The sequence below is a fragment of the Osmerus mordax genome, chromosome 9, assembly GCF_038355195.1.
Source record: "Osmerus mordax isolate fOsmMor3 chromosome 9, fOsmMor3.pri, whole genome shotgun sequence".
In the NCBI taxonomy this organism is placed as follows: Eukaryota; Metazoa; Chordata; class Actinopteri; order Osmeriformes; family Osmeridae; genus Osmerus; species Osmerus mordax.
The window spans coordinates 9,090,931-9,106,508 of record NC_090058.1 but is presented as its reverse complement, the minus strand read 5'-3'; the positions used below and the strand labels follow the sequence as shown (position 1 = coordinate 9,106,508).

Here is a 15,578-nt window from a genome sequence, read left to right as displayed (position 1 = left end):
GACAGCTCAAAGGCGGCGAACATGCACGCACACACTCACACACGACAAAACATGCACACACATCCATGTACACACACGTACACACATACTTGTACACACACTTCCTCCCCTCTTCTTCAGCCCCCTGTGCCCTGGGCCCGTGTCATCTTTGTTCTCTATGTAAATGAGCCGCGTGGTGACATTGACTCCTTCCACAGTTGTGGAGGAGGTTGCTAAATCGGATGCCCCGAGAGCACCAGAGAGCACAGCGCTCACGCACGGGGTCTATGTCCCTGAGTTACTGAGAACACTCCTGCACTTCCTGTATGCAAATATAGGACGCTTAGAGTTCTTTTGATTGGCTGCGAGTGGACGTGCCCGGTAGACTCTTAATGATTTCTGCATCAATGTGTGATTACACAAATGGGAATTAAAGTAGGTGAGAGAGAGAGAGAGAGAGAGAGAGAGAGAGAGAGAGAGAGAGAGAGAGAGAGAGAGAGAGAGAGAGAGAGAGAGAGAGAGAGAGAGAGAGAGAGAGAGAGAGAGAGAGAGAGAGAGAGAGAGAGAGAGAGAGAGAGAGAGAGAGAGAGAGAGAGAGAGAGAGAGAGAGAGAGAGAGAGAGAGAGAGAGTGCAAGCAGATAGAGAATGGAGCGAAGAGAGAAATATAGAAACATGGAAAGTTGAGAGAGAGAGGCGAATGAGTGAGAGTGCTTGGCTAGTGAGTCAGAGAGAGAGACAGAATAGGAAACGACTGGAGGACACTTGAAAGGAATTGAGTTGGAAGGTAAGAGTGAAAATATAATGAACATAATCTTTAGTTCTTAATAATTTAAGCACCCTACTGTGAGTATTCCTGCAGGTTGAAAGAGGGCCAAGGCAAGCTTAGTGAAGCCAGGCTCTAACACAGAGTTAAGTACCAGGTTATATCAGTAAGCCCTGCTTAACAGGATGTCCAGTTTTGAAGTGGGATACAGCCTTCTCCGACCTTTCTTGCCTGCACACACACTTACACCCACTCAAACACGTGCATACATTTATAAATGTAATTCCCCTACACACATACAGACACAGAAATATACAGATCCACAAATGTGTGCATACAAACACACAAATTCACAGTGACGAGACGATACCATGATGAGAAATGTACAGTTTGTTGCCTTTCTGTCTTTGCCTTGGATTTGATCTTACTATAGCACACTATTATGACTCATCACCTCCAGCTAATTGTGACTCCTTCCAACGCAAGTAGTCCCTCTCAAACCGGATCACGAAGCCTTTGCAACAACTGACAACAGTGACAATCACTTAGCCTTAAAAAAGCACAGTTGAATTATGTCTCGTTATTTACATTATAATTAGCTGTACATTGTCCTTGGCCTCCTTCTCCCATGTACCTTATCAGCCCCATAAAGCGGAACAAATAAAGCCTTGTTGTCTGCCAGTAGCAAGGGTCCCCCCTCTCTGCGTTAGTCTTCTCTATTCCCGGCTATGGCGACGAGGGCCGAGGCGAGAGAAATGAATGTAATAATTTGATGGCCCCGACACTCGTGACATTAATCGCCCACTGTCTACCAATTGGCACTTCCCCAGTAATTGTACATGAAGAGCTCTCTCTTTCTCTGTGTCTCTCTCTCTTTTTCTCTCTCTCCCCCTCCCTCTCTTTCTGTGTCTGGTTTCTCTCCATCTCTCTCGCTCGCTCTCTCTTTCCCTCCCTCTCTTTCGAGCTGAAGCCAAGCGGGTGCAACACGGCCCAGCCATAATAGCCATGATTTAATTTAGCTATTTAACCTGTAATTCCAGCAATATTTATTGAGGAGCGAGGGGGAGGAAATTGGGCCATTAGGCGCAGAGGATGAATACATTGAGATGAAAATGAACACTCCTAACTGGTGGTTGACCTTCCGCTTTTTGTAGCCCGTTCTTTCTCTCTTTTTTCTCTCTCTCGTTTCTAATTTTTTTTTATTAGCGCCGGCCACAGTAATTACCGCAAATTGAATCATAGTGAAAACTGAAATCATTGGGTAATGAGTGTTTTTATTCGTCTAGCTGGCTGCAGTCACTGCTGCTCATAAGTGCCACTGGCCAGCGGAGTGTGGCATCCCTGTGTGTGTGTGCGCCTGTGTGGGTGTGTGTGCGTGTGTGTGAAGAGAGAGCGTAGAGAGAGGAGATAGAGAAACGTGCAAGTGCAGCAGCGTTGGTTCTAAATTAACAGCTTGTAGCATTTATTTTCCATTCAGTTTATGAACAAGGTCAACCTTCTTCTGTGTACATGCAGTCATACCCAACACAAACACTCTTGACCAAATAAAATATGGTATTAATTTCTCTTAAATGGCTAGCTGATGATCTTTCTTTCTTCTCAATGGGGGCAAATTTTTGTGTTGATTAACGTTGACTTGTGTTGATCACAGTACCCATCATCAATTTATCTTTATCCTCTCACAATCCTCTTCCAATCTTTAGAATATATAAATACTCTTTGACAAGATGATTTTAGGAGAGGTGGATGACTTCCCGTTTCGTGTTTGCTTTTTTTCTGCTCGCTTGGTGACATATGGCTGGTCCTGTACCACGTGGAAAGATGCAAATTTGCGGGGCGTTTGTGTATGAGGCTGGGTACTGTGACATGGGCCCTTCTAAAGAGACACACATCACAGCGCCCCAGGGGGAAGAGGAGAACCCAGAATGCCGAGCGGCAGGCTGCTCCTCTCTTTTTTCCACCCACCTCTCTCTCTCTCTCTCTCTTTACTCTTCTTCAGACTATTGAGAAGCACAGTACAATGGCATTTGTGATGATGGAGACCCAGTGTGTGTTCTGGTGGTATGCATGCATATATTAGACCCTTTTATTATTATTTTTCACCCAAAGTGCAGGATGTGAGAGTGTGTGTGTGTGTCCAAAGAGATGTGAGGTGCATGAACTATTGGTGAGGGTCCATTTAGTAGATATTTTGCTGTGTGACAGAAAATGTGAAGTATTATGTGTGTGTGTACTGTACTCTGTGTGTGAAATACTCCATAATTATTATAAATATTTATTATTCTTATCAGTGTTTGCAATTTCGAATTAATCTATAACATCCTTTCAATTGCGGCTCTTGATTCCTTCAGTGTTTCTATAATGTCTGTGTTTTATTATTCTGACACAATTTGATGTATTATCTCAACCTCTGAATATTATCTCTCTCAATTCATTTGAGAAATCACACACACACTGACACACACACACACACACACCCTCCCTTAGATATCCAGCTCACCACACACAATCACCGCCACCCCTCCCTCTCTCCCTCACTGTTGCGTTCCTCTTGTCCGCTCCTCTCCTCTCTCGCGCGCCTCTTTCCCCCTCTCTCTCTCTGCGCTCTGTGAAGCATCCAGCGAGGCTCCGCTGCCAAGGATGTGTGTGAACCGCCGCCAAACAAAACACAGGCGGCGGGCCAGACCAGTGCGGCACGCTTCCACTAATGGAGAGAGAAAGGGCTTCCAGACCCAAACACGGCGAGCGGGCGAGCGAGCGGGCGGGCGGGCGGCGCTCTCGTACGAAACGTAGGAATTCTTCACGGCGGATAATGGTTTTAATGACAGCCTAAATGAAGTCCCCACTGTAAAAACCAATGTCAGCAAATGAGAACCTCATTAGAAAGATGCTATAGCTTTGCTCCACACTCTTCTTTTTTTCTTTTCTTTTTTTTTTCTTCTTTCTTTTTCCTCTCGTCGAATCGTTTCCCCCCTTTCTTTGCTTCGTTTCCAGTTTAGCACCCAGGCTTTTGTGGCGGCGGTGGTGAAAAACATGACATTTGTTGTTTTTGTGTTTTGGATTTCTATGTTTTAAGAGCTGGTGATTACAATTTGGTTGTGGATTCTTCTCTTTCTTTTTTACGGTCTTTCAGTCTCTTCTTCTTTCTCTTTTTGCATCTCCTATTTTCAGGGCAAACACAAACACCTCTAAACCAGTAGAGCCCACGACAACAAATGAATACTCAATGTGTCCAATGAATGAAAAGAATATAGTCTTATTCTTCCCCAGCCTCCTACGCCTAAAATGATATGGCGTAATGATTCCAGAGCTTTTATTTTAATCCCGTAAATGCAGCGGATGACAATGGGAGAGCGGACAGTGTTTCACAATCACAGCGGCAGTTATTTGAAGTGATTTACTCTCAAACACACAGACATCCAATTTGCTTCATTCCCCCTCAGTTTCCAGTGCTTAGGGAAAGGGAATGAGTGAAGCGTGATTGGTTCAATCTATCACAATAGAGGTAGTACTGTGATACACCTCAGCGTGAGAAAATATTGGTAAACCACCTGCTTTTTTGATTGGATAACTGTAGCGTTCTGCGGGTTACTTCCTGGAAAGCGAGGACAATGATTGGTCCTGTGCCTCATGTCTCCTTGGCAACGTTTCTAAGATGAGCGAGACTTCAGGGCTGTCGGTGTTTGTTCTATGGTTAAGTGTGTGTGTTTGTGTGTGTGTCTTTGTGCACACATAGTGAGCACATGTGGCAGTGCGTAGATGTGCGTGTGTGTGTTTGTGTGTGCATGTCTGATCAAACATCCATGCGTGTACTTGTGTGGATATGTATATGTGTGTTCATGTGTGTGTGCTCCATAAAGTCCCAGATTGGCATGCAGCGTTTGACATGGCCTGTTTGGAAACCTAAGACGGTTATTAGCCATAATTTCTGCTTAATTGAATCTGGGGCGTTGCGTGGTGTGAGGCGGCGTCCGTGGATGACACACACACACAGTGGCGTTCCCCGCTCGCCCCTCAGCGGAGCAGCTGCTTTGCACAGCAAGGGTGTCTCGGAGAAAACAAGATCATTACTCACTCTTCTTTTTTTCTTAAAGAGCGTTGTTCAGGGCCCCTCAGTCACTTTTGATTATGCTTAAGGAACTTTCTTTGTGGAGTGAGTTTTTGGCAATTGAATGACTTTGAGGTGGTGGCGTGTGAGTGGTGGCCGCGCTTGAGTGGAAGTGTGGCCTTGTGGAGTGCAGAAGCTCGATTTGTACTTATTCTGAGAGAATAGAATGGCAACGGGTCATCTCTGACTGAGTGATGAGGTGTGTGTGTGTGTGAGACAGAGAGAGAAAGAATGCAAGAGTGTATTAATAGAAATAAATAGGGCTTCTTTCAACTTATGTATCGTTATTTACATTTTACATTTAGTCATTTAGCAGACGCTCTTATCCAGAGCGTCTTACAGTAAATACAGGGACATTCCCCCGAGGCAAGCAGGGTGAAGTGCCTTGCCCAAGGACACAACGTCAGTTGGCATGACCGGGAATCGAACTGGCAACCTTCGGATTACTAGCCCGATTCCCTCACCGTTCAGCCACCTGACTCGTTATAAAACACACATTCCACACGCACACACACACACACACACGCAAGTCCACCATTCCACCCAGCACATTACCACAGCAGCAGTGGCTGTCCAGGGTTATCCCTTTCTCCCTCTCTCTTTTTTCTCTCTTTCTCTTACTCCCCATCTTTCTCCCCCACACTCTCTCCCTCTCTCTCTTTCTCATTCGCCTCTCTTTTTTTCATATGGAAATGGGAAATAATGGGGTGATTAAATAGAGCTGTATATTAAAGTACAGCTGACATTAGAATTAGCATAATGTGCTGTGGCCTCGGGCTGCATACTTTATTTGCCATCTGCGTTGGTCTCGTCTCCCCCCGGGAGGGCACAGCACTGAACACTCCTCAATAAACTCACGCCCGACTCCCTTCATCACAGAAAGAAATACCATCTCAGGCGAGCAGTAGCCACTCTCTCCTTCCCTCCTTCTATTTCCTCCTCCCTTTCTCAATCTTTCTGTCACTTCGACCCCCATCCCTTCCACTGTGGGCAGAAATGAACATTTAGCACCCCCGATGACTTTTGTAGCCCTGCAAGACGTCGGGTGTCGCTGACAAGATCCTTTCTTTGCTATACCCAGGCAGTGAGAGAAAGAGAGAGGGGAGGCGGGGGGAGGGGGGGGGGGGCAGGTGAAAAGGAGGGGCACAAGCAGCAAATTCTTTATGGAATGTCATGGCCCTTGAATGGGCAAGGCTGTAAAACAATGAAGAGAATGGTGGGGTGTTAGAAAAGGAGGGGGAGGTACAAGATGGAGTGGTTGGCATAAGGACCCTGTTGTTATGTTTGTATGTAGTGGAGGTGGGAGGGGGGGGGGGGGCTGTATAGGGAAAAATATTGAGAAATGGGGCAGGAGGCTGTGTGTGTGTGTGTGTGTGTGTGTGTGTGTGTGTGTGGGGGGGGGTAGCCTTTTGACTGAGGTCTGAGGGGGGGGGGGGGGTCTATCCATGCATGCGGAATTGTGTGTGTGTGATCGTGTGTAAGTTCAGGCATGTGCCTGTGCGTCTGTATGTATGTCCACTAGAATTAAGTCAGAGAGGTTTATAGGACCACGGCGGACTGCAGAGGTAAGCAGCTGTTCCGCCTCCTCTCCTCAACGCAGAAGTACATTAAACTACCAACCAGAGGAGAGGAAGAAAGAAAAGCTTTTACAAAGAGACCTTTCTGATGTTCACCGCTAAGTGCTACGGGGAATAGACTGGGTGTAAAAGTTTTCTGTCCAACCGGATGGATTAAGCTATTCTACTGTCAGCAACCAGTTGTAGATAATTGACAGGATGCAAATGTTAAGATGTTTAACAAAAAATTACCATTCACTTTTCTTTCTGAAACTGCATTGCATGTTGATGTTGTGGATGTGTGTGAAGGGTATGAAGGTAATTCTGAGTGTTTATCTTGTGCAGGGAACTCGTGCAGGGTTTAACCTTGAACCACTTTGGCTCACCCACAAGTTCCCTTCCAATCTCCCTCAGGAAAGACATCTTGTCAATACTTGCATAGGCTATTAAATATATTTCAGTTTTATTATGCTATTTAACAATAATATTGTAATTTTAATTGGGCACGTGTGTTGGCCAGTTAGTACACACACACACACTGAATGAATTAGCCTGTCCTAAATGTGTCAGAAAATGATGCACTAGACTAGTTCAAGCCAGTTAGATTATATTTCATTATTTTACGAAAGACAACATTTACATCAGAGATGTAATTTCGGTTTAATCTTTTCTCTCTACAAATCTCTAAATTATAATACCAGACACGTGTGTGTGAGTTTACATAAAACAGCTATACAGAGTCTGTGTGTGTGTGTGTGTGTGTGTGTGTGTGTGTGTGTGTGTGTGTGTGTGTGTGTGTGTCATGCGTCTCAGCACCTCTGAGACGCATGATGCATGTTATGTGAAGTATCCTTTTCCATCCTCTGCACATCCGACCTGTTTGTGTCATGACAGAAACAAGTCAATTTTGCATTCAGGGACTCTGAATAACACAGATGATGGGGCATGAATTAGTCATTGTGTGCTTAAAGGTAGAGAACAACAACATACTCTCACTCTGTAGTCTCACTCTTACATAGCCAGAGAGTTCCATCACAGGCAAGTCTTTGACACTCTCAAATCCCTATTGATCTCTGAAGCATCTCTTACGTAACACAACAGCCCAGGATATTGCTTTTTTTTCCCCCTCTCTGGTTTTTTTTCTATGAGTTACGCTCTTGGATGGAAAGCTGTTGAGTCGGTTTGTCACATTCCCTTCATGCCATGTTGGAGGGAAAGTGGTGTAGTACAGGATGGAGTGCTGCGGAGTCCTCTCAGTCAATAATTGCTGAGTCAATATTTGAGTTCCTCCTCTGTATATATGGAAAGTAGTTGAACAACTGTCCCTTTACACAGCTCAATGGTGGACATAAAGACTGCAGTTAAACAGGTACAATGAGTCTGAAGTAAACATGTATTGAGAGACTCCTCCCAAAATGGTGGGGTATTGCTAACAGTGACTGATCGAGTTTGAATGGCTAAAGAGACATAAACAACCCTGGGGATCCATGTTAAATAGCAACAGCTTACAGTAAACACCAAATCACATCTCAGAGACTAGCATGCGTTTACCCTCTTTCCTCTCAGTCTCTTCTCTTTTTTGTTTTTATTAGAGGCCATTTATCTTGATGCACTCTCGATTAGGGTTTATTTTCTTTTCCTTCGCTTCCTTCCCTCTTTTATTTGTTTCCTAGAGGCACTGCTTCTTTATTTGCTTGAGAGTGATAAGAGTTCCTTAAATCACAGTTTAAGTTGTGCTTTCTCAGTATACAGCCATATTACTTTGGCATTTCGGGCTAGCTAATGATGAAAGTCCCTCCGCTTGGAGGGGTTCCCGGTTTTTAAGAGGCTAACACACACGCTCAGACATATTGCACACACACATCCATGTGAACACACACATCCATGTGAACACACAGACACTCTCTTGCATTCGCATAAAAATACACACACACGCACTTGTCTGGTGTAATAATTTAGAGATTTGTTGAGAGGAAAGATTAAAAAGCACTTGAAGCGTAGATACGTTGTTTCTACAGTGTTGGCCAATCCTATGTGATTGTGGAAATGCACTTGTCAAAAGTGTGATAAGTATGTCCCATTTATGTGACAACATGATGATCCAAGACGGTCTGATCCACTGGAAGTATGAGGCAAATATAAAATGCATAACCATGTCCACTGTTTTCGGCCTCTTTGTATAGTTTGTATTCAACCTCAGTGAGAACCAGCTCAGTGAGTGACTGTAAATCATATTGATACAGATGTTGCATGTCCACTAATATTTATTGATATTTGTTTGACTAGAATATGGGAATGGTTATTGTTTTGGGGGATGACTTGTAACACACACACACACATACACACACCTACACACACACACACAAACACACCAAAACTGAATTCCATTTTGTTTTCATCAAACTATATACTGTAGCTGTATTATATATTAAGGTATTGTGTGAGTCAAACCTAATCAAATTTTTTGTATCTACCTTTGCTGTGTTTTAGGAAGGGACGAGCCATCGAGCTACATCTGCACCACGTGTAAGCAGCCCTTCCCCAGCGCCTGGTTCCTCCTCCAGCATGCCCAGAACACCCACGGTATCCGCATCTACCTGGAGTCCAACCCCTCGAGCGCCTCCCTTACCCCACGCATCACCATCCCGCCCCCCATGGGTCCAGAAGCTATCCCCCAGTCCCCCCTCACCAACTTTCTGGGTGACAACAACCCTTTCCACCTGCTGAGGATGACTGGGCCCCTGCTCCGGGAACCCCCACCAGGCTTCGTGGAGAACCGCCTCCCCAACACCCCCCCCTTTGTCAGCCCGCCACCCCGCCACCACCTGGACCCACACCGTCTGGAACGCCTTAGCGCAGAGGAAATGGGTCTCATCTCCCAGCACCCCAGTGCCTTTGAGCGGGTAATGCGCCTGACACCCATGGCCATAGAGTCCCAGTCCATGGACTTCTCCAGGCGGCTTCGCGAACTTGCGGGCAACAATGCCACTCCGCCCCTCTCCCCCAGCAGGGCCAACCCTATGCACCGCCTGCTCAATCCCAACCCCTTCCAGCCCAGCCCCAAGTCGCCCTTTCTTAGCACCCCTCCCCTACCGCCCATGCCACCCAGCAGCACCACCCCGCCCCAGACGAACAAATCCAAGTCCTGCGAGTTCTGCGGCAAGACCTTCAAGTTCCAGAGCAACCTCGTGGTGCACCGGCGCAGCCACACCGGTGAGAAGCCCTACAAGTGTCAGCTGTGCGACCACGCTTGTTCACAGGCCAGCAAGCTGAAGCGCCACATGAAGACCCACATGCACAAGGCAGGTTCCATGACCGGGCGCTCTGACGATGGCCTGTCTGCCACAAGTTCCCCAGAACCGGGAACCAGCGATGTAACGGGTGAAGGCATGAAGAACCGTGACGGGGACTTCCGGGGCGAGGGCAACGAGGAAGAGGAAGAAGAGGAGGAGGAAGAGGAGCTGGAGAACGAAAGCCGACCGGAGTCAAACTTCAGCATGGAGTCGGAGTTCTACCGGAACCGTGAGAACGGCTCCAAGCCTTCCTCAGACGAGAAATCTTCACTCTCCTTGGGAAAGATGGTGGAAAGTGTGGGCCTTAGCACTATACAGCAGTACAATAACATGATAGTCGACAATCGTAAAAGAATGCCCTTCACCAAGAGGGGCTTAGACGGTCAGCGGGACACCGGAGACGAGGACTCAGTTGTGGGGGAGATGGACCACCACAGGGTGGAGAGGACCACTGTCAATGGCAGAAACTGTGGGTCCAGTGACTCTTTCTCAGGGCTGTTCCCTCGCAAGCCCACCCCCATCACCAGCCCCAGCCTGTCCAACTCCTCCAACAAGAGGATCAAGATCGAGAAGGACTTGGACATGCCCGCGGCACCCCTCATCCCATCCGAGAACGTTTACTCCCAGTGGCTGGTGGGATACGCCGCGTCCCGGCACTTCATCAAAGACCCCTTCCTGGGCTTCACCGATTCCAGACAATCGCCCTTCGCCACCTCCTCCGAGCACTCCTCCGAGAACGGCAGCCTGCGCTTCTCCACACCCCCCGGAGACCTTCTGGACGGAGGGCTGTCGGGGCGCAGCGGGACTGCCAGCGGGGGCAGTACCCCTCACCTGGGCGGCGCAGGCCTCGGTCGGCCCGGCTCCAAGGAGAGTCGGCGGAGCGACACGTGCGAGTACTGCGGCAAGGTGTTCAAGAACTGCAGCAATCTGACGGTGCACCGGCGCAGCCACACGGGGGAGCGGCCCTACAAGTGCGAGCTGTGCAACTACGCCTGCGCCCAGAGCTCCAAGCTCACGCGCCACATGAAGACACACGGCCAGCTGGGTAAGGAAGTATACCGCTGTGACATTTGCCAAATGCCCTTCAGCGTGTACAGCACTCTCGAGAAACACATGAAAAAGTGGCACGGGGAACATTTGATGACCAACGAGGTCAAAATTGAACAAGCAGAGAGAAGCTAAGCCAGATTTCCTATTTTGAAGCTCTTCGCCACAACTTGAATAAAAAAAAATAAAAAAAAAAGTACAAAGGGGGTAGCTGGATACTCTTTCATAAATATTGATTTTGGGTTAATCTTATGTTTTTGCCTAAGAAACTGCCAACTGAGAAAACAGACAGACAAACACACAGCACCATTTGAAGCCGGTCTAAGCTGCCTCATTTGGCGTTCCTTTTTAAACAACAGATCAGACAACAAATTAAGTCATAACATGTGGAGCCTTTAACTGTGCAATAATTTCTGTATTTATTGGATTTTGTATTGTGGCATGTGCAGGTACATTTTTATTTTGTCATTTTAAAATTTGTTTTACTTTTTGATTTAAATTGCTGGGAGTTTTGTTTAACTTTTAAAAATACCCAGATAATATCCTGAGATTTTTTAGCAGACAGAAATCCATTGAATAATCTATAGGTTGCTGCTTATAGGACATGTACATTAAAGCTACACATGTAATTTCTTGAAGAGAAGCCGAATTTAATCTTCAAATCTTAAAAAAAACAAAACTGAGAAAACTATTTTTTGTTTCTTTTACATGACAGGATATGCGCGGACAACAATCCTTTGAAATTGTAGGATGAACTGATTTCTAAACATGTCAATTTAATTGGATATGTAGCACTGAGTGTCATTTATGACAGTAAATCTAAATCAAAAGTAGATTGTGAGGTTCATAAACCATGCCTCCTGTAGAGGACATCCCTTCCAATAAGAAGAAACTGATTATGGTGAAGGCAGCTGCTTACTGGTACCTAGTACTTACCCCCTGACAACTCTAGAGCACCAAGACCTTACTCATATATTCTTGTAGAAGTCCCACTTTGTACTTTCAAACTGTTTACATCAAAACACCTCACCTAAACCCACCTATCCCCAATCTAACTAGACCGTTTGCACTTAGAGCAGATAGTGGTCATGGTCTGTATATATATTGATTTCATAGCTATAGGACAAGTTTAATTGTTTTTAAGGATGGTCTGTTTTAGCCTCCGCTACTATAGCGCCAGGCAGTGTAGCATCTAGCTGGATCACAGGGACATTTCAGGGTGAGCTGTAGGACCTGCCTTTTTTGTTTTCTCTTTCATCCCTTCATTATCATTCCTTGGATGAGCTTAAAATGTTTGTTTTTGCCCATGCCCAAATTAACCCTCCCCTGCCCTGCTCAATTCTCTGCCAGTCAATATTTAGATCCAAAAATAGTTTGTTACATTCTATTACCTAGTAGTACAATTAAAATCTTATTCAAAACAACCTAGACACATTTTAAATGATGTAACGCACATGTTATAGTTACGGCAAAGGGCAATATTGTAGAATTTCAAAACAATACTGAATCTAAGATTAATCAATTGCAGTCATTAACTCATATTTAAATGATACTGCTTGTAATTGATACATCATTTATTAAATGCATTGTTTATCCAAGAAAGGGGACTTAGTCAGTCGTACATGCAGCCAAGGCGGATGTCACCTCTTTAACCAGATTTGATTCTAAATCAGATTCTATTTCAAAATAAACTACAATATGCGACAATGTTTATGATATCACTTGAAAACAGCCCTATGCATTCTTTTCTAGAAATATCTATTTGTCATTTTTAAAAACATGAATGGGTTTATACTGTGTAGGTAGTTTGATTGTATAGTGTGCCATAGTCAAAAATGTTTATATACAATAATGTTTTCTGGTTAATGTGATCACATCCCCTGTGAGACCCAAATCAGTGGCAGTTATGCAGACCAGTAAAATTGCACAGTTAGATACAATTTGTGTGTAGATATCTGTTGAGCGTGTGCCGAAACAGTAAGACTATTTTTTTCTTTCTTTCCTCTCATTCAGGGCTCCCTGTGATGTGTAGTTGAACGCATTCTGAGAAGTAGCAACTCTGACACACACAGAATGCACAGCTGAGATTTTTAGGAAAACCTTTTCTCAATCTTCAGCAAGCACCATCTTTTGCCCAATATCACCACCTCCCTCCTTGTTACTTTGAATAAATGCAAACCCGACAGCTCCCCTTTTCCTCCCCAGACATCCAAGATGAAGCAGTTTTTTTAGGATTGAGGCAAAGTCTGTCAAAAAAAAGGAAGAAACAAACAGCTCTTCGCAATTGACCCGCACTTTATGATTTTTTATTTTTTTTATTTTTTACACACACAAAAAGACAGGAAATTGGAAGGTACGGCTTCTGAGCAAGAAATTACTGGATATACTGATACTGGTCCTTGCTTAAAGGGTTCTTGAGTTTGGAATCACCTGAGATTGAAGTGCCAGTGTTGTTAGGCTTGGCTTTTCCAATGCTGGCACTATAAAAAAAATGAAAGTAATTTATTTGGGACAGTTTTTGTACTGCCGTTCAATTTGACATGAGTGTGCCTTGAATACTGATCTTCCTATTTATTGTCTGAGATCGAAAAAAAAAGCTAATTCTTTGTGAAGCAAGGAATTGATAAAACAAAAAGACAATTTATCAAATTATGTGTAAACTTTGCTCTAATTTGCATAATAAATTTCCACTGAATATCACTTCTAAAAATAAAAATAAACTGAATTTAAGTTAGGAGTACCCAGCACAATATTGATGTGTCTGTGTGTGTGTATATATGTATGCATATGTACATATAAAGGCACAAACCTATATATAGATATATATCAAATTCTTCACTTCAGGACAAGACTGCGTCCCTCGATTGAAAAATCACCGGAGTGGATTGTTACGCAACACAATAGTCAAGGAAGAGACTGGACAAAAATCAGGAACTGCAGATACTAAAAAATAATTTAGTGCACTCTGTCTTAAAATACGTTTACAGTATTGAAACAAGTACAAGGGTAAAATAATGTTTGTGTGTATGTGTGTTTTAAACAAACAAGTATTTTTTTTTTTCAAGTTTGCTTATAAAGTTTCTCTGAATGCCATAGTGGCGATGTGTATATTGTTTTTTTGGTGACGGGGTTTTAGTATATATATAAATATATATGAATATATATTACATTTTTCTTGTTTACTGTAAAAGTATACCAGTATTTGTAATATTGGACAATGCCTGGGCATTTTACAAAAATAGAAAAAAGGTTGTTTTTTATTTTTATTTTACAGTCCAATTTAAATTGTGGGTCTCTTAAAATGTTTTTTGTCACTGTAACTGTAAAGTCTTAAGTTTTAGTAACTTTTATTCTGCCTTGGGTGTAATAAAATAAAAATAAAAATAAAGGAATAAAAAAATTGACCTGTAACAAACTTGGATGGAGGGAATGTGACAAGCTGCATAACGTAAAGGACGTTTCTCATGTAGAAGCAATCGAACATTGTTATTGCTTTGCAGGAAAATACTGACATTCCTGATCTGTATCTATTTTTCTTCTTCTGGAATGGATATTCTTCATGGCTGGTTTGAAATACATGTGTAGGCACTCGCTGTCTTTATACAGGAGCTTGTATTTTTTAACTTGTTTGTGCATCCTTTGTGAAAAGGGTACTTAAAATACCCATGCTCTCATTATTTTACTTTGGGGCATCGGAACATCATTCCGACTTCAAGATACAACTCACAGGCTGCCACAATATATTTTTCTTTAATTTGGCAGAATAAAATATAGTGCAAATACCTGATGAATTTGTATTGTTAAAATGAATTGTACAGAAGGGATTAAAGGTTGTTTGACAACTTTTTAGTGAGATGAAACATACACAAGTAGATGTTTTGTTTACTGTTCTATTGGTTGTACATAGTTTTTTTCTATGATTACCCTGACATTATCTTCTTTTCGTTTTTGTTATGTTATGTTTATGCTTTAAACTCGCACTGACAGTGATTGCCCCTCTTTGGGTCTTTTCTTTGACCTTTGACCTTTGGTGACCTCCCAGTCAGTTTTCAGGTACCTGCCTCCCACAACTCCATTTCTGTGCGTGAGAAAACGAGAGCACAAATACAAGCCGTCACTGTTCCCCATTGTCTTATTCAACTCCAATCACCAACAGTGTTAATCGAGTCCTGTCTGATTATGGCCCTGATGAAGAACACCTCACCCCTTTTTAAAATGTACTGGTTCAATAACGGAAATCTAGAAGTATGACAATAGGTTGCATTAACAATAAATTGAGTGCAGAAAGATTGGTGGGGGTGTGTGGGTCTTTAATGAAGTCCAGGAAGATTATACATCTAAAAACCCTGTTTGGAATTCCACACAATACGGCTGGCAGAACTATTTATGCAGCACAGTGGAGGCAGGATACGATCAAAGCATTCACTCGCCTCAAACCATAGGCCACAATTAGAGGCACTTAGTGCTACTGAAACTGACCACAATCATATGGATGCATATCAATCAAGGCATTCCCGGGGGATGTAGTTAAAAACTGCTTTCTTAGAATCTATGAAACTGACCTCTTTGCTCAGCAGCACAAACTCCCTTATCTGTCATTTCTTCCTAAGTTTTCTCTAAGAAATTGGTGCTTTGATATATGCTAAGAGCTATTTCCTGTTGGCTGCATTGTTTGTCTGCCCCAGGCCACCGTAGCCATGCCCTGGGCAGAGTTAGGTTAGGATGACCACGGTGTTCACTTGTGTATTGCCATTCTTCATGGGACATACTCTGTCTGGGGGGAACCGTCCTTTTGTTACAATTTGTTTTTCTGACGTTTTTGTGGCGCAAG

At 43.8% G+C, this 15,578-nt stretch overlaps 1 protein-coding gene across 1 annotated transcript in view; it reads left to right on the top strand.

The window, feature by feature from the left end:
* The window catches only part of bcl11ba (BCL11 transcription factor B a), a 48,692-nt gene extending 37,223 nt beyond the window's left edge, over positions 1–11,469 (top strand). Inside the window, 1 exon segment of the mRNA XM_067243155.1 lies at positions 8,898–11,469. Coding sequence (XP_067099256.1) covers positions 8,898–10,882 — 1,985 coding nt within the window. The 3' untranslated portion in view covers positions 10,883–11,469.
* Positions 11,470–15,578: the final 4,109 nt, after the last annotated feature.